Here is a 19442-nt window from a genome sequence, read left to right on the forward strand (position 1 = left end):
AAGGACTGAGAGGGAGCCATTTCTTTGTAGGAACTTGTTTTCCTAAGTTTAAAAAAGGTCTGCTTTATGAATAGGGAACATTCACAAGGTGTTCCAGGCTCTCCTTCCTTGAGATGTATTTGCAGGTTCTAATATGATGTTCCAGAGGCGTTAAATACATACGCAAGCGAAGACACATCTAGCTCGGCCAGTGTGGCTGGGTTGGAGCATCATCCCCTGCACCACAGGTGGGTTCGATTCCAGGTCAGGCACATGCCTAGGGTGTGGGTTTGATCCCTGTCAAGGCTGCGTGCAGGAGGCAACTGAAAAATCGATGTTTCTCTCCCCCTCTCTAAGATCAATAAAGTTCTTTAAAAATAAAGACATGCATCCTATTTTAAACAAAAATCGTTAGAAATTGAACAGAAGTGGTAGCATGTTCTATAAACTACATGTTGCTCTTTTCAGACCGTATTTTGGGGACTGGTCCCTATCAGTACATAATGAGCTGCATGTTTTCAAAGTGTTCAAGTCGAGTGGAATACAGAACAGTGCATAAACCATATTTATACACTGGGTTAGGGTTATTGTGTGTGCCCTGACTAGGGATCGAACCCGCAACCTTGGTGTATTGGGGTGACACTAACCAACTGAGCCACCCAGCCAGAGCATATGTATTCTTTGGATTAGTCCTTTCGAGTTATGGGACCTGCAGCTCTTGTCCCACTGACTTGCCTTTTACTCTACTTTAGATAAACAGTTCGTGATTTAAAAATATTAAATCGGCTTGAAATATGCTTTACACAAAGTGAAATACACCTATTTGAAGTGTATAGTTTTACAAGTTTTTAAAAATCTTTGCTCCCGCCCGGCGAGGCGTGGCTCAGTGGTTAAGCGTCGACCTAGGATCCAGGCGATCAGGGTTTGATTCCCGGTCAGGGCACATGCCTGGGTTGTGGGCTGCAGCCGATCAGTGACTCTCTCATCATTGATGTTTCTAGCTCTCTCTATCCCTCTCCTTTCCTCTTTCTGAAATCAATAAAGATATATTTTAAAAAAATAATAAAAAATCTTTGCTCCCATGTGACTAACAGTCAATACCTGGAATATGCTCATCACCCCCAAAACTCCCCATGTTCCTCTCCATTGGTCCTTGCTGATCCCAGCGAGCCAACAGTCCGCTTTTAGCTGTGAGTGGCTAGTTTGGCCTGTTCTAGGATTTCATACAAACGGGACAGAACATTTTGCACTTTTGTGTAAGGCTTCACCCAGCATGTCACATTTCTGAGATTCACCCGCTTTGGGTATCAGCGTTTTGCTGAGTGAATTTACCAGTTCCTTCACTCATCCGTCTGTTGAACATTTGGGTCATTTCCAGCTTTCGCCTATTAAAAAAGTAGCAACTGAAAATTCACGTACAAGCATTTTTGTAGATGTTTTCCTTTTTTTTTAAAAAAAAATATATTGATTTCAGAGAGAGGACAGGAGAGGGAGAGAGATAGAAACATCAATGATGAGAGAGTCATTGATTGAGCCTGCAACCTGGGCATGTGCCCTGACTGGGAATCGAACCCCGATCGCCTGGATCCTAGGTCGACGCTCAACTGCTGAGCCACGCCTGGCCAGGCTTCCTTTTTCATTTTATGAAAAATTTAACCCACCCAAGGATTTCTTAAAAGTTGATTTTAGAGAGGAAGGGGGAGAGAGAAACCTCAATCAGCTTTCTCCTGTACATGCCCAGACCGGGGAGAGCACCTGCAACCTTTTGGTGCACGGAACGATGCCCCACTCAGTTGAGCCACCCAGCCAGGGCTTATGGTCATTTTTGACAGTACCCTGGGGTCCCGGCACAAGGCAACAAAATTGTCGATAATGGAGGAGGAACTGAGGCAACAACAGCCGGCCTTATCTGGCCCATCTATGGCCCACTGTGAGGAAAGCTAACCTGTCCCGGTTCCCACATACCCCTGAAGTGAGGGGCAGAACCTGCGAGTGACATCAAGGTATGGTCCTGCAGTCACATCATCACTTGGTTCATTAAGAGCACATCTCATCAACTGAGTCTTCAAGGAATCTGGGCACTGAGGTTGGACACTTGAGACCAGGGAGGGCAAGAACCCAAGGACAGCTCCCAGAGCTGAAGTCCACCATGACCTTGACCTGAGAAAGGCATGTGGCAGGCCTTTCAGCTTCGGTGTGAAACCCAGGAATACCCAGCTTGCCACACTACTGGGACTTTCGAGCATAGAAAATCGGAAGGTGCCAACTGTACTGGGCTCAGAGATTTGTTACACATCTGTCCCCAGTCAAGGACAAATGGACAAGGCTCCTCCCATCTGTCACCTGACCCAGCAGGCCCCCTCCCCTCATCCCATTTCAGATGGGAAATCTGACTTGAGGGGCTGTGACTACCCCCCCACCACACAGAGGTGGCCCGAGCTCAATCAGGAGGCCCACTCAGCTGAGGGACCCAGTGTGGTGGACCATGGGTGCACTTGAGGGTGGGCTGCCAACTGCTGAGCTCTCATGGCAGAGGCTGGTCCTGGGGCACTAAAAGATACAGCGGTTGCTTGCTTTTCCAACTTTATTTAGAAAAACAAATCCAGGTCCCAGTGCCCCCACCCTCCCCCACCCAGCCATAACTTAAATAATTTAGAGACAGCGTTGAGGGTCCGGCAGGAGTGGGGGGAAGAGCCCACTACAGCCGCCGCAGAGCCCGCTTCTTGTCCGTCTTCTTCTTGGCCGCCAGCTTCTTGTCGCGCTCACCTGCGTGCTTCTTGGCCATGGGCCCCTCAGCTCCTCCAGGGCCCCCAGGTGCCACAGGGTCGGTGGAGGAGGCCGAGGCTGCACTGGCCAGGGCCCGGCTGGCCTCAGGCCTCCCGCCGCTGGGCCCGCCGGCGCCCCCGTGGATCTCTGTGAGCAGGCGGGCACGAGCCGCGTATTCCTCGTAGTTCTCCAAGAGCAGGCGGCCTGCCTCCTCGTTGAGGGCGGACTCAGGGTTGGGGTGGATCAGCAGGCACTTGATGGTCTGGGGAGAGAGCCCAGGATCAGGGGGTCCAGACCAGTGATCGAGGGAAGGGACTTCCCCACGGTCACTAAGGAGATGAGGGGGGAAACTTAGGACTGACACCTGGGCCTGCTGGACTCCAAGCTCCTTTTACAAAACCACAGAAAGATGCATGAACCCAGAGCTGTCACTGCCTTTAACAGGACTCCCGAGTGCACAGCCACATACTCCAGCTGGGCCAGACCACACCCAAGAAAGGCACCAGGATGTAAAGGGGCCCTACCCTCATCTCCATTCTAAAAGCGAACAGGTGATACGACCTGTCTGGCTTGTACATGGGGCCAGCACCCTGGCCCAGCAGACATCACTGATGATGAGCAGGGGCCCAGGATTGACCCTAATTCTGACCACTGCACCCCACAACCAGAGGCCTTTCTGTGGCTGCCTCAAGGCCAAGCCTGACAGGCAGGGCACCATGGCCTCTGGGGATCAGAGGTGCTCTGTGAGCTGTCTCTAGTGTGGGTTTCCTGTGGCAGCCACCAGACACTCCAGGGAGAGGAGGGAAAGGGCTGGGGGTCTGTTTACCTTGGAGCTCAATCCTCCCTGCTGCCCCGCAGGAAACCCCAATTCCCTGTCCTCCCAACTATCTGCCCCAGGGGCTCATTAGAAATTCAGGTTTTCAAAAAAAATTACTTAAGCTTGAAAATGGGAGGCCCGGGGGACCTGGGAGCACAGTGCAGTCCAGAGGCTGTCCCCGCACTGCAGAATGCTGGCTGGCACCCCTGCTCTTCTCACACACTTGATAATTACAAGTGTCTCTGGTGGGGCACAATCACTCTGGTTGAGGAACAATGGTTTATGTCAACATTCTAGAGCTACAAGGTGACTACTGAAAACCCAGCCAACTGTGCCCGTTAGAACAGTGTTTCACACCTTGAGGCAAAACGGTGTCCTAGTCCCTTACCACCACTTGCTCCACAGCAGAGTCAAGGCACAGACCACCTGCTCAACCACACTCGGTGTGCTGGCCCAACTAGCAGTGCCAACTCCTCCAGGCTCTCCAGAAAAGCTGGGGATGCCCCCAACTAACTCAGAGTTGATTTTAAAAAGGAAACAATGCTCAACATCACTGGGGTGTCCAAGCCCAGGCCCCCCAGGACTCACCAGCAGCACATGCCGGATGCCCAGCTCAGCTGTCCAGTCCCTCTTGAGCACGTTGACGCAGATCTCGCCATTGGCGCCCACGTTCGGGTGGAAGATCTTGGTCAGGAAGTAGCCCTTGGGCGGGGAGGCAGGAAAGTCCTTCCCCAGCAGGAGTTTCATGCGGAACAGGCCTCCAGCGTATGGGGTCCCCTCTGGAGTGCAAGGAGTGAACCAGTCAGGAGGCGCAAGACTCCCAGCCACCCGGCAAAACACCAAAGCCCTGTCTCCTGGATGTAAAGCAAGTGCCCTGCTGCCTCCTCCATCAGACTGGGGCTTCTGGACAGCAGAACCAGGCCAGGTTCTGAGGGGACGGCACTTGTATCACCACCAAGCCCTGCTCTCCACCCTTGGAAGCCTCTCCCCTCCCAAACGAAGGCCCCAGTCACATTCCCTTCCCAAGAGGCAGACACTCGCACTCCCTTGTACTCCTGGAAAAAGCATCTACGTGGGAGCCTTGCGGACAAATGATGGAACAGTTCTGTCAACTCCATGGTCTTTCCCCCTCAGTTAACGGTTCATACACCCACCTGACCCAGCCAAAAAGCCATGGGTGCGCTTGAGACCCACAGCCATTCCTCACGCCCCAGTCCCAACATCCGACCCATCAGCAGCCTGGGCAGCCATCCTCCAGGTCCACAGACTGTCCCTACCTCACCTGGTGCCAGCAGTGGTTGCGGGGCCTCCAGCTTCTATTCCCCGCCCCCCCAGCACTGAAGTCAAAGTGAGCTCTGTAGGGACCCATCACACCCACTTTAATCCCGCCAACAGCTTCCTTTCCAAACTCCCCAAGGAGGGAGGCCTGCCCCCTAAAAGTTTCACCAGTTTTTTTCTTCTTTCTGCTCCTACTAGGCACTCACTGCCCCCCACCCCTCACACTGCACAGCAGGAATCACCTTAACTGCCACCAACTCAGCACGTCTTCCCTGCCCCTCCCCACTGTCCCCACTCCTGACTGGGTCCTTCACCACACTCTTGTAACATCTCAACTTCCTCTGTAAAAGTTTAATAACAGAAAGGTAGTGCACCTGAAATAAGGTGGTAAATCGCTGCACAAGGGAACCATCGGGTGTAGTCACCAGGTTTATTACTGTTGTCTCCCCCAGTGCTGGGTCCCTGACACCCACAGCAGGACCGGGCCCTCCAGCTGACGATGTTCTCCCGGCCTGGCAGCCTCTCCCCACTCCCCCTGAACTCCCACCGCCCCTTGAGGTCCGAGGGAACCTGTGCCTGACAGCCGTGCCCCAACCCCAGGTCAGGCACTCATTAAACGCTCCCATGGCAACCAGGGCTGTCTCACCACACTGAAGTGCGCCCCTCCCTGCCTCCCTGTCCCGTTCCCACACTCACCAGGGCCCTCGATGGTGACCTGCAGGTCGGTGAGGTCCTCTTCATTGGGAAAGACCTTGATGCCATCGGGAGGATCCGTGGTCAGCGTGGTCACCTCCTTGTACACCAGGCGGATGATGTGGGGGGGCAGGTTCTCCACGTTGGAGTTCTGGGCACAGAGAGAAGGTGAGTGGCCGGGTGGCGGTGCTGGGCCCCCTGCAGGATGCTGTGGCTGCTCCAGTCTGGACGCTGATGTCCCAGGCGGCCAACCACCCCTGGGCTCGCAGACCCCTGCCCTAGGATGCTGCACACGGCGGTCTCAGGCCGAGAACCCACCAGACACGACGGCGGTTCTCCGCGGGAACTGGCGAATGGCTCCACCCTCCCCAGGAGCCCCCAAAGCCCGCTCTCAGGGCCGCCAATGATTCCGCGTTAGGCCGAGGCCTACCTGGGTCCCCTTCCCCGCCTAATCGTGTTAAAACAATCCTGCAAACCCCGGCTCGGGCCTGGAGATGGCGGCGGAGCGTCCTTGCTCCCGAAACACCCACAGACCGGCCACAAAGACCGGCCAGCACCCCCCCCCATCGCCCCAGGGCTCAGCCGGGCCTTCCCCTCCGAGAAACCTGCGGGCCGCCCAGGCTCCTGCCCCGCCTACAGGAAGGCCTGTGGGCACCTCCCCAGCCCAGGACCCCCAGGCGGGCCTTCCAACCCCCTAGACCGCCCGCGAGAGGCTCCGGAGACCCCGCCTCCTCCTCCAGGGGGACTCCCACCGCCCCTCCGGGCCTGGCCGCCGCGCTCACCATGGCTGCGGCCGGCCGGGGGCGGGTCCCCCCGGCCCCCTTCCTGCGTTCTCTGGGCCGCCGGCCGGGGCGGGGGGCCCAACTGCTGCCGCTGCGGCCCTGGCGAGGCCCGGCGGCTCCGCTCCGCTCCGCTCCCCGCCGCCTCCGCCGCCCGCCGCGCACTGCGCCGCAGGAACGCTCGCCCCGGGTGCCGGCCGCACTGAACCCGGCGCGCGCGCACCGCCGCCCTTTTATATCCGCCCGCAGGCGACGCCCCCTCGCGGCTTCCGAGCGCCGCGCTCGACACGTGACGTCAGCGCGCACGGTCTTCGGCGTTAGGCGCGCTCGCTCCCTTTCGGAAAGCTTCGAGCGGAAGCGGGGGAAGTTGGGGAGGGGGCGCGTGGCGGGCCGGCCAATGGGGACACGCGGGGATCGGAATAGGGACCCTAGAATACAGAGCAGCGCAAAATGGGTTGTAGAGAGGAAAAGAACGCAAGAGGCTACGCGACCGCTGATTGGCCCGTTTGAATGAGACGCCGCCACGGCCCCACGTACGAGCGCGCGCCCTTACGCTCAGAAGATCGCGCACGCGACTAACGGTCGGCAGGGTGCCTGGGCGGGGCGGGGGCAGGCGGGACTCGGGGGGTTTAAACGGATGATGGACGGCACTCCGGCCAATAGGAACGCGCAGTCGTGGGATGGTGTCACGAGACTCGCACCAGCCAATCCTTGCAGGAAAAGGCGGTGCCACAGGGCGGGGAGGAATGGAGAGCGACCAATGGGGGCCCGACCTAGCGCGGACCGAGCCTCTCGCAGCCAAGGAAATTCGTTTGATTTTGTCTATGCAAATAAGGTGCCGGTGAGGGGCTGGGCGCTGCGATCGATCTCCAGCTTTCCTCGAGGCGCCATTTTGTGTTGGGGATGACCTGTGACCTGTGTCGCGCTGGTGGAGCTTCCGCGGGCGCGCAGTGCGGCCTTGAAGGCTCGGACGCCTGTCCCTCTGATGTATGACCCCTGACCCTGGCCAGGCCTCAGTCACGACGCCGGGCCTCAGTTTCCCCGCGTGATGCCCAAGAAAGAAGAAGGAAGCGTCTCCCGGCCTCCTCAGGATCACGGCCGGTCCTGGAACGGACGCAAGGCCTCCAGCTTCTGGGCCTCCGCTGGGACTCACCTTCCCTGTCTGCGAAGTGGACGCACAGCTGCCAGGACAGGGGAGCTCCTGCAGGCCTCAGGCACAAAATGGGCCGCAGTGGCCCGAAAACGCGGGCCTGTGTTGACGCCAAGAGAGGAGGCGGCTCGGAGGCCGACGTGTCCTCAGGTGCCCATCGCAGGGCCTCTCAGCTCAGCAAAGTCGGTCCCAGTGTGGCCAGTGTCCGGTAGAGACCCCCTGGCGACCAGCTTCTGGATAAGGAGGCGGGGAGGCTAAAGCCACCTGCCGAGGAGCAGTCATAGTCGAGGCCTGGCAGTGCCAGCATCCCCACACCTGCCCTTCAGTCGGCCTGCTGGACACAGGCCTTAACCGGCATTTAACAGGAACACTGAAGGAAGAGCCGGTCGGGTGACTTCCCACCCCAGCCGCACCCAAGTCAGGACAAGGCGGAGGTGGTGGTCAAACTGGGCGGGCTCACAAACCCCACAATAGACGCGGGGAATGATGGCTGCTGACTGCGCCGGCCGATCGCCAGGCCTTCTCTAGTTCTTGGCGGGCTTGATCTGTGACATCCTGCCAGGCGGGTGTTTTATGATTCCCCTCCGGACACCTGCATTCATTCAGTAAACTTTTGTTTTTAAAATATTTTTATTGATTTCAGGGAGAGGGAGGGAGAGAGAGAAACAGTGATGAGAGAGAGTCATGGATCGGCTGCCTTCCCCATGACCCCTGCTGGGGATCGAGCCTGCAACCCCGGCCTGTGCCCTGCTGGGTAATCTAACCTCGATCTCCTGGATCCTAGGTCGATGCTCAACCACCCCGGCCCCAGGCAGGAAGAGGCTTTCTTAACGGTAAATCAATACTGAAATGCACAGTGCACGCAAGGCACACCCACAGGGGTGTGCACAGGTGGGCTTTGATGCTAGGCAGGGTCTGCAATTTGTAAACACACTTAGATGCCCCTGGGGGAAGGGGCTCTCCTAAAGTTCATAAAACCGAGACTTGCCGGCACCTCCTGAAAAGGAGGGGTAACCCTCGTCCTGGCTATGCAAATATTCTAACACAGTGGGTGGGAGAAGGGTGGTGAGGAAAGGTCCTAGCTATAAAAACTGGTGCTTAAACCGACCATGCCCTGTCACACCTGTTACAGGTTGAGTTGTGTTCCTCTCTCCCCTAAAAGATGTTCAAGTTGGAACCTCCAAGACCTGTGACTGTGACTATTTGGAAATGGGGTCTTTGAAGATGGTCGAGTTAGGATGAAGTCATTGGGGGTGGGCCCTAATCCCATATAACTGGAAATTTGGGCACAGAGACAGATGCGGACCCAGGGAAGATGAACACCAGGCACTGCCAACAAGCCACTGGAAGCCAGGAAAGAAAGGCAGGGAACAGACTCAGCCCCAGGGGGAACCAGCCCTGTGACACCGCGGCCTTGGACTTCCAGCCTCCGGAATTGAGGGATGATATTCTGTGCTTAAGCTGCCAGGTGTGTGGTAGTTTGTTTCAGCAGCCCACTGATACTCAGCCAGAGAATTCAAATATAAGGAGGTGCAGACAGAACCTGCCAGCAAATGCTAAATGCTCAGAGGGAAGAGACTTTCTTAGGAGGAAGTGAGGACTTGAAGGCACCTCCCACACCCCCCATTCCTCCCCACCCCTACCTGGTGCCGGACTCCTTGCTTGGTGTGGTCGAAGGGAGGCAGCCCTGACCACCTTTGAGGACACTTAGATGCCTGCCTCTCACCCTGGCCACACGGGGAATCCCCAGTGACCTGTAAACACGCAGGTGGAAACCCATCTCTTCCCAACAGTGACTGTGAGCCTGGGAATCAGGAAAACATCTGTTTATTCCAAAAATACCAACTTGTAGCTCAGCCGGCTGCCTCACCAAGGAACTTGGGGAGAGTCTGGTGTCAGGTTAGGGGGACAAGGAGAGAAGCAGAGCTGGGGAGGGTCTCCCAGTCCAGAACTGTTTGTCTTGTCTCTACTCCTCCCCCCACCCCCTGCCCAGGATTGGAAGCACGTGTGTGTTTATGGGGGGAGGGGAAATACTCAGATGGCGAGGCCCGAGCTCCAGAAGCATCCAGGGGACCTGGTAGGACGTGCCCACTTCCTCACTTCCTTGGGACCTCTCCTCACTATGGCTTATTTGAGATAAGAGGCCAAGCCCCAGGGTTGGGGCGAAATACCTGGAGTCCAGGCCAGGAGAGAGCAAAGTGAGGGCATACAAAAGCTGAAGGGTCAGAGTACCCCAATTCTGGGGGCTGGAGAAAGCTGAGTGCTTTGTGGGGGTGGTGAGCAGAGGGGTAGGGTCTGAGAGGGGTAGGTGCTCAAGCCGGCTCTTTTTGGGGGAAGTCACAGTCTGCTCCAGGGGCACTGAGCATGAGGCGGCCCTAGAAGGGATTAGGAGAGTCCACAGGAGCAGCTGTAAGCATGGCAATGAAAACTGGCCTAGGTAAATGGGGGTACCCTTCCCCGCATTTCCTCAGTGTTTGTGGGGGCCAAAGGCTGAACAGGGATGAACTGAGGTGCCAGTATTCAGGGCAAGGGGAGGCAGAAGGAGGAGGGAACGACCCAGAGGAGGAAAGAGGCCCCCCAACCTGACCTTGGAGGCTGGGGGAGGGGATGTGTAGCCCTTTAAGAGTGGGGGAATGGCCGCCCCCCCACCCACAGCATGGCTATGTACAAAGATACTTGGGGACAAATTGTGCATTGGGTATTGGCAAATCCCCGAAAGCCTTGGGGACTCCCCAGTGTGTGCGGGGGAGATGGAGGAGAAAACGCTTCTCCAGTTGTTGGATGATGCAGGGCCCCCACCCACAGATGGCTGCATGGCCGTCCAGCTGTGCCTGCCCAGGACCAGGCCAGCAGAGGACATGATTGAAGGCCCCAGGAAGTTAGCAGCTTCAGTCCAGCCCACAGGAGTCTCCACGGAGAGTCTGGCCCAAGTCAATGGAGTGCTGCTTCAGATGGAGGTCCAGGTAAGAGGGACTGGGCAAGGAGCAGTGACATCACCCAAGGACTGGACAGTCCCCCCTCTGGTGTTGACCCTGTCACCCATCAGATAGATGAGCAAGGGCAATGAGTTGTCAGGAGGGGCCCGGATGCCCTCACCAGAGGGGTAGTAGGGGAGCTGGCCAAGGCCAAGTCTGTGGTGGGGTTGATGTAAGCATCAGACTAGTCTGGAGTGAGGCAGTGACATCACCAAGAAGGGCCAGAGTAGGGATGGTGTCATCAGAGGGGGTCCCTACTCTATTTTTGAGGCAATGGGAAAATGCTGTGGATTGTGCTGGGTTCCCTTATGGGAACAACTGTAGGTGCCATGTGACCCCAGAAGACAAGTGAAATACAGCTGTTGTAGTACTTGGCTCCCAAGATGATGGATCCTGGGAGATGATACATGGCTGAAATGCACCCTGGGAGGTGATGATACTACTGGGTGTCATGGGTCCTGGGAGATGATGTCATGGTTATGGTGGATCCTGACAGATGATACCATGGTTGAAATGGATCCTGGGAGATGACGACGCTATTGGGTATCATGGGTCCTGGGACATCATTACTCTCATGGATACCGGGGGGTGGTGACACCATGTCTGAAGTGTATCCTGGGAGGTGATGACACCATGGCTAGGGCGGATCCTGAGGCATGAAGACATTATGGTTGAAGTGGATCCTGCAAGGTGATGACATCACAGTTATGGGGACTGTAGGAAATGGTAGTCTCATCAGTGCTAGCGGGTCTTGGTAGAGGGTGTTACCATCAGCCAGAGGGTTCTGGAAGGTAACGACATCACTGGTCATGGTGAATTCTTGGAGACGATGCTATAATGGTTGTGGTGGATCCTGGGAGATGACACCGTGGAGTGGAGAATCATGGAGGATGGTGATACCACTGGGCATGGGGATGCTTGGGAGAAGGTGACCCTACGCGGTCATGGTAAATCCTGGACGAGGGCGTTACCATAGGTCGTAGGGAAATGATGTCATCATCAGGCATGGTTAGCACAGGACCCCAGGTGCAATGCCATCATGAGTGGTGGAAGTCTTGTGCTGATGGTGTCAGCAAGGTCAACAGCAGGCATCCCCACCCTCCCCGGCCTCAGCAGGACCAGGACTTCGTTGACAGAGGCAATGATGTCTCGAGTTACGGCATGTGCCTTTGGAACACCAGTGAGTCTCAGGACTCCAAGAGTCTGGTGGGCAGAGTAGCCTCCTTGAGAGAAGAAGCCAGCCTGGGAGTGCTGTCCTCCAGGAATCACACAGGAGGTGTCATCACTGCACAAGGGTGGGACCCAAGGCGCAATCTCCCTTTAGAGGGAGCATCTGGTGGAGATCCCGCAGGGCATGTCCGTGGGGTCAGGGGAAGGAGCGACCACACTAAGTCATGGCGGGACAAGGCAGAAACTGGTGACACCATCACAAGTGATGGCCCTCCAGAGCGGGCAGTGTCTCTGGTGATGACATCACAGCATTGGGGCAGAGCCTCAGGCAGGAGTGGAGGTCCTCATTGCAAACAACCTATAGACCACCTAAACGTCACCTCTGGAGAGACCTTTCCAGATGGGGCAGCCTGCCCTGTGATGACATCCTTCCGGTGACATCTCAGGACAGGGCACTTTCTCATGGACCCCGGTCATGCCATGCCTTCTTGTGATGTGGCAACAGCAGTAAGGTGTCCCATGGTGTCATCTCAGAGCAGGCAGAGTCTGGTGGTGACATTGCAGAAGGGCTCTCACCTCTGGTGATGAACCCCCTGGAAGAGGCACAGTCCCTCAGATGATGTCGTAGGGCAAGGCACCTTCTCTGGTGATGGCATCACAGGAAGGAGGCGGAGTCCCTGTGATGATGATGTGTAAAGAAGGCCTTATGTCTAGCGAGGAGACACTTGGTGAGGGCTTCCCCTGCGATGTGTCCCTGCAAGATGGCTTTGTCTGTAGTGATGGCATCATAGACAGAGGCATCTTCTCTGGAGGAAAATATTTTCCTGGTGATGATGTCAAAAGAGGCCTTTTGGTGCCAGAGATGATATCATAGGGCGATATTTGTCTCAGTATGACATCACAGGAAGGAAGTCTGTTATGACATCATGGAACCTGGCCTCCAGTGAGGACCTCATGGGAAGGTTTGGTCCCTGTGTGGACATTGTTGCCAGTGATAACCTCACAGGCAGGCCGCTCCCTCTGTGATGACGTCATGGGAAGGAGCCCCGGCCTCAAACAGTGACATAGGAGGAGGGATCCTATCTGCTGTGACACTAGAAGGCGGCCTTGTCTCCGGCGCCGATTTCATTCAAAGCGGTGTCCTCAGAGGCAGCCCCGCCGCCCGGCTACCGGCCAGCCTGGGTCCAGGGCCGCGGAGCGCGTCGGGGGGTCCAGGCTGAGGAGGGCTCGCCGGGCCCAGCCCTCAGCCGGCCCGGCCTCACACAGTCACCTCGTTCTTGCTGGCGGTGCGCAGGTGCTGCGGCAGGTGGTGGCCCGGGATGAACTGCAGCTGCTCCAGCGTGCCCTGGCGCTGGAAGGGCGGCCTGCGGGCCAGCGTGCCCCCGCCCCCGCCCGCGTCCATCCAGGCGGGCTGCGGGGAGCCGTGCAGGCCGTGGCGGGGGTGCGCGTGCAGGCCGGGCGGCGGCGGCAGCGCGTGCAGGGGCGTGGGGGGCGCGCCGGGCCCCAGCAGCAGGTTGGAGTGGGAGGCGGCCAGGCCCGCGCGCGACGCGGACTCGGGCGGCAGCGCGGGGCTGCGCGGGGGCGACAGCAGGTGCTCGCGGCTCTGGCGCAGGGCCTCGGGCGACGACAGCAGCAGGTGCTCCTGCGACACCAGGCGCGCGCGCGGCAGCGTGAACTCGTAGCGCGCGCGGCCGCCGTCGCCCAGCAGGTGTTCCTGGGACATGACCCGCCGCGGGTTGGGCGCGGGCGCCAGGCCCAGCTCCTCCGGGCCCCAGCCGTCCCCGCGGTAGCCGCCCCCGGTGCCGGGCCGCCGCAGCGTGTGCAGGGGCAGCGTCCCGCGGGGCATCTCCCCCAGGTGCCAGCGCTTCAGGTAGGCCTCGTCCAGGTCCTTCTCGGCTGCGGAGGGAGAGGCGCAGAGGTCAGGCCCCGCCGCCCAGAACCTTCCCCTCCCGGGCTTACCTGCACCTACCCCCACCCCGCGCGGGACCCGGACCCCCACGGGGACCCCCCGTCACCCAGAACGCCGGGGCCATTGGCCGGGACAGGGACACTAGGATCACAGCAGGCTCCGGCCCCTGCGCCACGCTGGGCAGGCGGATGTGGGGACTGATTGTGCCTCGGGTCAGCTCTTCTGGGAACAGAGTCCAGCCCTTGCTTCTGAGGCCTCCCCCCTCCTTCCTTGGCGCCTTTCAGGCTTGGAGGGGGACCCTCGGCGGGCCGGGAAGTCAGATTTATGAGGCTGGCATTTTGAGAAAGGAAACGCGATGGACAATCCTGTGCGTCGGGAGCCGGCACAGGGGACTGCGGGCGAGCGCCGGCGCGCACACTCCAGTTACGCGTGTTATTGAAATATTAATGGGCGGAGTGACGCAATCCCTGAGATTTGTTTAAAAATAACCTGCCGAGCCCTGGCTGGCGTGCCTCAGTGGTTGGAGCCTCGGCCCACACACCAAAGGGTTGCGGGTTCGATTCCGGGTCAAGGGCACCTACCTGGGTTGCAGGTCTGATCCCCGCCGGGTCAGGTCAGGGCACGAGCGAGGCAGCCAATCAGCGTGTCCCCCTCACGCCGGTGTTTCTCTCTCCGCTCCCCCCTCCCTCTCCCGCCCTTCCTAAAGTCAACGGAAAAAATATCCTCACTCTTAGAGGATTAAAAAATAATAATAATCCACCGAAAGACAGGGTGGAGGGTGGATTCTCTCCTTTTGGATATGTTTGAAAATGTTCTTTTATAAAGAGAATTTTAATAAAAATTTATTTGAGCCAGAGGATACACCAGGAAGCAAAGTCGCAACAGACTGAGATAGATGCTCCCAAAAATGTTCTTAATAACAAGTCTAAAGCTCTCCTGGGTTTAAAAATGTGCAAAATATACATGGGTCATAATATAAAAAGCATTTCTTACATGGCTCTCAGCTTAAGATGTTTGAAGGACAAGCCACTGCCAGGGACAGGCCACTGAGCCAGAAATGTCCGGTCAGAGCAGATGATTGGTGCAGGGCGCGGGGGCGTAGCTCAGACCAGAGCAGGGGCTGGGGACACAGGCGCCGACTGGGGGGCTTTTTTTTTTATCTTCCCCCCAGGATATTTTTCCGTTGCTTCTCAAGAGTGGAAGGGAGCGGGAAACATCAGCGTGCGAGGTTCACATTGAGTGGCTGCCCCCCGCACCTGCCCCTACCCAGGCCTGCAACCGAGGTCCGTGCCCCTGGCTGGAAGTGAGCCCGGGACCCTTCCGTCCAGAGGCTGGCGCTCTAGCCACTGAGCCAGACTGGCCAGGGCATGAATTTACATTTTTAAAAGCACCCCAGGTAATTCTGATGCTAAATTACTTCAGGTGATTCTGGAACGAATTTGGAGAAGAACCTGAGGGAGGCTCTAAAGCGTTAGAGGGCTGCTGGGACACTGTCCACGGTCCTGAACCCAGGCCCTGGCCGAGACCCCGCCCCGCCGCTCCGGCGGCCTTCGGGGACTCACCCAGCCTCTTGAGGGAGGAGTAGCGGTTGAGTTCAGATTTTACAGCAGCCTCGTAGGACGGAGGCAGATGCGAGAGGTTGTGGAAAGACCGAGAGCAGGAGAGTGTGGAGTAATGCAAGTTGGGGCTGGGCGGTGGGCCGGCCCTCCAGTCTGCGACAGAGAGCACAGCTGGGGTCAGTCCAGCCGCTCCTGCCGGAGACCCAGGAGTCCCCGCCCCAGCCCCTTGGGGATTGTAAATCTGGGATTCCAGCCCCTCAAAGCTCCCGCTGCCCCGGCTGCTTCTGCTCACTCCCCCCACGTCAGGAGACAGGCTCTTTGCTGGGGACGGAGAACACGTCACGGTGCCCCAGGCTGGGGGTAGACTCCATCTCCCCACTAGTGTGGGTGGGAGATGACCACTTCCAGTGTCCAAACGGGGAAGCAGCGGTTCACCTGGCTAGACTGTAAGGACAGGCTCACAGGGTCTCACACCTGCTCTACCCCAGGCACTAGCTCGGGCGGAATCAAGAGTGGGAGGGAAAGGAGCCCTGTTGTGCCCAGCCCAGCCCTGGTTCATACCCAGCGTGGTGGTGTGGTGCTTGGGGCTGTTGACATTGAGGTGCAGGTAGTTGTGGTGCAGGTTATCTGTGGGGACCAAGAAGGGAGCTGGCATCACCACATCGTCCACTCCCAGCTGGCGCCGCTGTCCTGGTCTCATGGAAGGCTCCCTACTCACATCCGCCTGGTCCCCAGCTCTGGTCCAGCGTGCCTCCTGAATCTCGGCCCTGACCTGCCTCTCCCTCCTGGATCATCAGACCAGCCTTCTGGCCATTGGCCAGCCATGTCCAAGGTCAGCCCCACCCGGTACTTCTACACCCACACCTGCCCCTCTGCGGCTCGATATTCTTCTCATGTCTCGTCACCACCCGCCAGGGACAGTCTAAGCCGGCAGTGGCATTTGAGGTCTGTTGACTAGGCCCCAGCTGAGGTCTGCAGTCTCATCTCCCACCCCCTCCTCTCAAGCTGCACTTCTCTCTGGCTTCTGAGGCAGCTCAGTCCCACCACAGGGCCTTTGCACATGCCTTTCTCTCTGCCTTGAATTCCTGCCTCCCCTTCTTTGCCCAAAGAACTACTCATCCCTCAAGGTCCAGCTCAGATGTCTTTCTTAGTACTGCTACTCAAAGCCAGCTCGGCCTGTCCTGGGTCCTCACTGCAGCCCTGTCAGGGAGCTCGGTAGCTTCTCATCTTACGGTGCGGACACAGGCTTGCCCCAGGCCACGCAGAGCAGAGCCCACCCGCCCGCACCCGCCCACCAAGTTCTAACTCAGTCGGGCCCTGGCCTGTCCTTCCTGTTGGGTGGTCTGACACGAGGTGGTCAACTGCAGGGGCTGACAATGTCCAAGTCTTAAGTCATCGTGGTGTCGGGGGTGCCACCCAGGGTGTCCACAGGAGGCGGGGCGAGGTTCTCACTCGGAGGCGGGAGGCTGCGGCTGGGGGTGGGGCCACCAGGGGCGGGGCTGCAGGGATGAGGGGCGTGGTCAGAGCAGCTCCCAGGTCCCACTCACCGAGATTGGAGGGCTTCATGGTGTTGTAGAGGTTCTTGGGTGTCCTCGGGGCCATACTGTCGGGGCCCCCAACCCCCGGGGTCAAGGAACTGCTTCGTGCCCGGTCCGGACGGGTCCCAGGTCCCGCCTGATGCCTCAGAATGTCCACCAGAGCCCTGGAGGTGGCAGAGGAATGGTCAGTGGCCTGAGGCCTGGGGATGGGGGAGGGAGGACCCGGGCTTCTTTCCCCTCCCTGCTCTCACCTTGGGGGTAATCTGTCAGCTCAGCTGGGCTGGGCTCTCGCCTTTGGCCACGCCCCTCGCTAATGGCAATCTGGGCACTGTCCGCCCAAAAGCTCCTGGGGCCACACTTGACCTGGGGGCTCAATCCTGTTTCTCTTGCAGCCTTCCCCACGGGGATAAAGGGTGCTCCTTCACCCAGCTGTGCAGGCCCCAAACCTTAGAATCACCCTTGGCTTCTCTTTCTCCCCCTCATGTTCCTCAGCGGGCTTGCGCATTTGACCTCCAAAATACATCCCAAATCAGACCACTTCTCACCCCCTCCGCTGCTACCAGCACCATCTCTCACCTGGATCGTTGCTGCCATCTCCTAACTGGTCTCCTGCTTCTGCCCTTGTCCCTTGCAGTCTTCTCTCACCGCACAGCCTGAGCTCAGGACCCTCCGGTGGCTCCCCCTTCACCCTAGAATAAACCTGGCCTCTGCCTGCTTCTGGCCACCTCCTCCTCGCCCCTGCTCTCCAGCTGTATTGGCTCCTTCGCTGTCCGGCAAACACTCCACCGCAGGGCCTTTGCACATACTGTCCCCCCGTCTGGAATGCCATTCCCACAGATACCTGCTTGGTTTGCTCCTTTCCTTCGAGTCTGCTCAGAGAGGCCTTATCAACCTCTAAGAGTATATTGCATATGTGTTTGCTTGCTTACGTCTTTGCCACTAACTTTTATGATAATGGTAGCCAACATTTATTGAGGGCTTACCGTGTGCCAGGACTCGACATGAATCAACCCAGGTAATCTCCTTTACAGTCCGAATGGGTGAGGGACATTTATTAGCCCCATTGTGCAGGAAACAGAGGCACAAACGGGTTAAGCAAATTGCTGGGGGGTCACACAGCCCACAGGCAGCAGACCTGAGATGGGAAGCCAGGTTTACCCATCAGGGCAAGGACCTCGTTTTCTTCACTCCTGTATCCCCAGGTCCTGGCCCACAGAAAGTGCTCAAGTATTTGTTGAATGAATGAGGCGTGAGCCTCCCAACACTGGGTAGCCAGGCCTTCGCAGGCTCTCGGGGCGCTGCCTCCTGGGTCTCTGACCACGCCCCTACCCCTGTAGTCCCGCCCCCCGGGGCTCCACCTGCCATGGCCCAGGCCCCGCCCCCAGGTTCTCTACCCCCCTCCAGGCCGAAGAGCGCACACACCTGGGCACGTTGATATCCCGGGGCGCCCGGGGCGCCCGGGACGCCTTGCTGAAGGCGACTTTGGCTCCGACGCCTACGGCCAGGGCGAAGCTGATGACCCCGCACACTACGTAGGCTGTGCTGCCCCCGGGGCCCTCGCCCCCACGCATCCCGTTGCCCCCGGCCCGGCCCCCTTCCAGCCACCCGGCCTGGCCGGGCCCGGGCCCCCCGCCCGCGCCCCCGGCGCCCCCGGCGCCCCCGGCCAGCGGCGGCGGCGTGGTGGCCCAGCGCGGCGTGTCGTAGTTGGAGCAGGAGGCCTGCGCCAGGCGCATGTGGCGGTGCTCGCAGCAGAAGCGGTAGTGGCAGGTGCCGCAGCAGAAGCGGTAGGAGCCGGTGCTGCAGTTGAAGGTGGCGTCGTACTGGCCCATGACGTCGTAGTAGCCATGGCAGAGCTCGGCCGGCGGGGGAGCCCGCGCCGCCGCGCCCGCCCCGCTCGCGGGGCTCGTCCTCGTGCCGTTGGCGGCCGCGCCGGCCGCGCCCCCGCCGCCCGTCAGCGCCCCGGTCAGGCGCCGCAGGTGCGCCAGCAGGGCGGGCAGCGGGCCCGGGGGCTCGGCGCTCGTGGCGTTGGGCGGGCGCGCCTCGGCCTGGCCGGCGGCCGAGGCCAGGAGCAGGAGGGTCCCGAGCAGCAGGAGGGCCGGCATGGGGCGCGCAGGTCGGACGGGGCCGCCAGGCTGGGTGGAGAACCGAGGCTGGAGCGGAGGGCGGGAGAAGAGAGGTGGCCAGAGAAATAGGGAGAAATAGGGAGATGGATGGCCAGAGAGGATGGGGAATGGGGGGAGGGAAGGTAGGCGAATGGAGGCAGAAAGGATGGGTGGAGGGGGAGGCACGGGCGCGACGTCGGCGGCCCCATCGGGCCGTGGAGGGGGCGGGGGAAGCGACGGAAACAGCCGGGCCAGCCCCGAGGAGAGCAGAACGATACAATGTAACGGTGGGTGGAAAGGATCCGCGCGAGCGGTGGACGGGCAGGAAAGATGGGGAAGGAGACATCCGACAGGTGGGCAAACCCCAGGACGGACGGAGGGAGGAGGGACCGCGGGAGCGGTGATGGGGCGAAGAGGTCAGACGGGGTGAGAGAGGATGCGGAGGTTCAGGGGGTGGGGTGGGGTCGGGCCCAGAGGAGTTTGAGGGGGTCAGTGGGAGGGAATGAAGGGAGACGGGAAAGAGATGGGGGTGGGGAGAGGAGGAGAGAGAGAGATTGAAGTTGAGATTCTGAGTTTGTCCACCAGGCAGGTGGGAAGAGGGGGTGCAGGGTTTTCAACGTCTGCCCAGCTGACTTTTGGGGACCAATGTTTAGCAGCATCCACTGTGCGCCAGCAGTGTTTGCATCCCGCCCTGCCACCAGTCGTGACAGTACCACATGCCCCCCGC

At 59.0% G+C, this 19442-nt stretch overlaps 2 protein-coding genes across 3 annotated transcripts; both read right to left on the bottom strand.

The window, feature by feature from the left end:
• Nucleotides 1–2545: 2545 nt before the first annotated feature.
• UBE2S (ubiquitin conjugating enzyme E2 S) lies at nucleotides 2546–11248 on the bottom strand. Its single transcript, XM_087827072.1, has 7 exons — nucleotides 11206–11248; nucleotides 11020–11086; nucleotides 9695–9837; nucleotides 6316–6740; nucleotides 5537–5684; nucleotides 4151–4341; nucleotides 2546–3007 (listed from the first exon to the last, which is right to left on the bottom strand). The coding sequence occupies exons 1-7, from the start codon at nucleotides 11246–11248 to the stop codon at nucleotides 2678–2680; spliced, it is 1347 nt and encodes a 448-aa protein (XP_087683198.1). The 3' UTR covers nucleotides 2546–2677.
• SHISA7 (shisa family member 7) lies at nucleotides 9236–18715 on the bottom strand. 2 transcript variants are annotated; one of them, XM_087827345.1, is made up of 5 exons: nucleotides 18036–18715; nucleotides 16623–16777; nucleotides 15637–15702; nucleotides 15079–15228; nucleotides 9236–13503 (listed from the first exon to the last, which is right to left on the bottom strand). In XM_087827345.1, exons 1-5 carry the CDS (start codon nucleotides 18713–18715, stop codon nucleotides 12866–12868), a joined length of 1689 nt encoding a protein of 562 aa, XP_087683471.1. In that variant the 3' UTR covers nucleotides 9236–12865. The 2 variants fall into 2 exon arrangements, with proteins under 2 accessions (XP_087683471.1, XP_087683472.1); XM_087827346.1 differs by lacking the exon at nucleotides 15637–15702.
• Nucleotides 18716–19442: the final 727 nt, after the last annotated feature.

Source organism: Miniopterus natalensis, chromosome 18, assembly GCF_054644295.1.
Source record: "Miniopterus natalensis isolate mMinNat1 chromosome 18, mMinNat1.hap1, whole genome shotgun sequence".
NCBI lineage: Eukaryota > Metazoa > Chordata > Mammalia > Chiroptera > Miniopteridae > Miniopterus > Miniopterus natalensis.

Coding starts and splice junctions, on each gene's coding strand:
- UBE2S (XM_087827072.1), bottom strand. CDS start 11,248: ATGACCAGTGATGTCGTTACCTTCCAGAACCCTCTGGCTGATG. Junction 6,741..9,694: donor CTCCAGCCCCCAGAATTGGG/GTACTCTGACCC, acceptor TCTGTATTCTAG/GGTCCCTATTCCGATCCCCG. Junction 5,685..6,315: donor CCCGGCCGGCCGCAGCCATG/GTGAGCGCGGCG, acceptor CTCTGTGCCCAG/AACTCCAACGTGGAGAACCT.
- SHISA7 (XM_087827345.1), bottom strand. CDS start 18,715: ATGCCGGCCCTCCTGCTGCTCGGGACCCTCCTGCTCCTGGCCTCGGCC. Junction 15,703..16,622: donor CATGAAGCCCTCCAATCTCG/GTGAGTGGGACC, acceptor TGGTCCCCACAG/ATAACCTGCACCACAACTAC. Junction 13,504..15,078: donor CTCCTCCCTCAAGAGGCTGG/GTGAGTCCCCGA, acceptor CTCCCTCCGCAG/CCGAGAAGGACCTGGACGAG.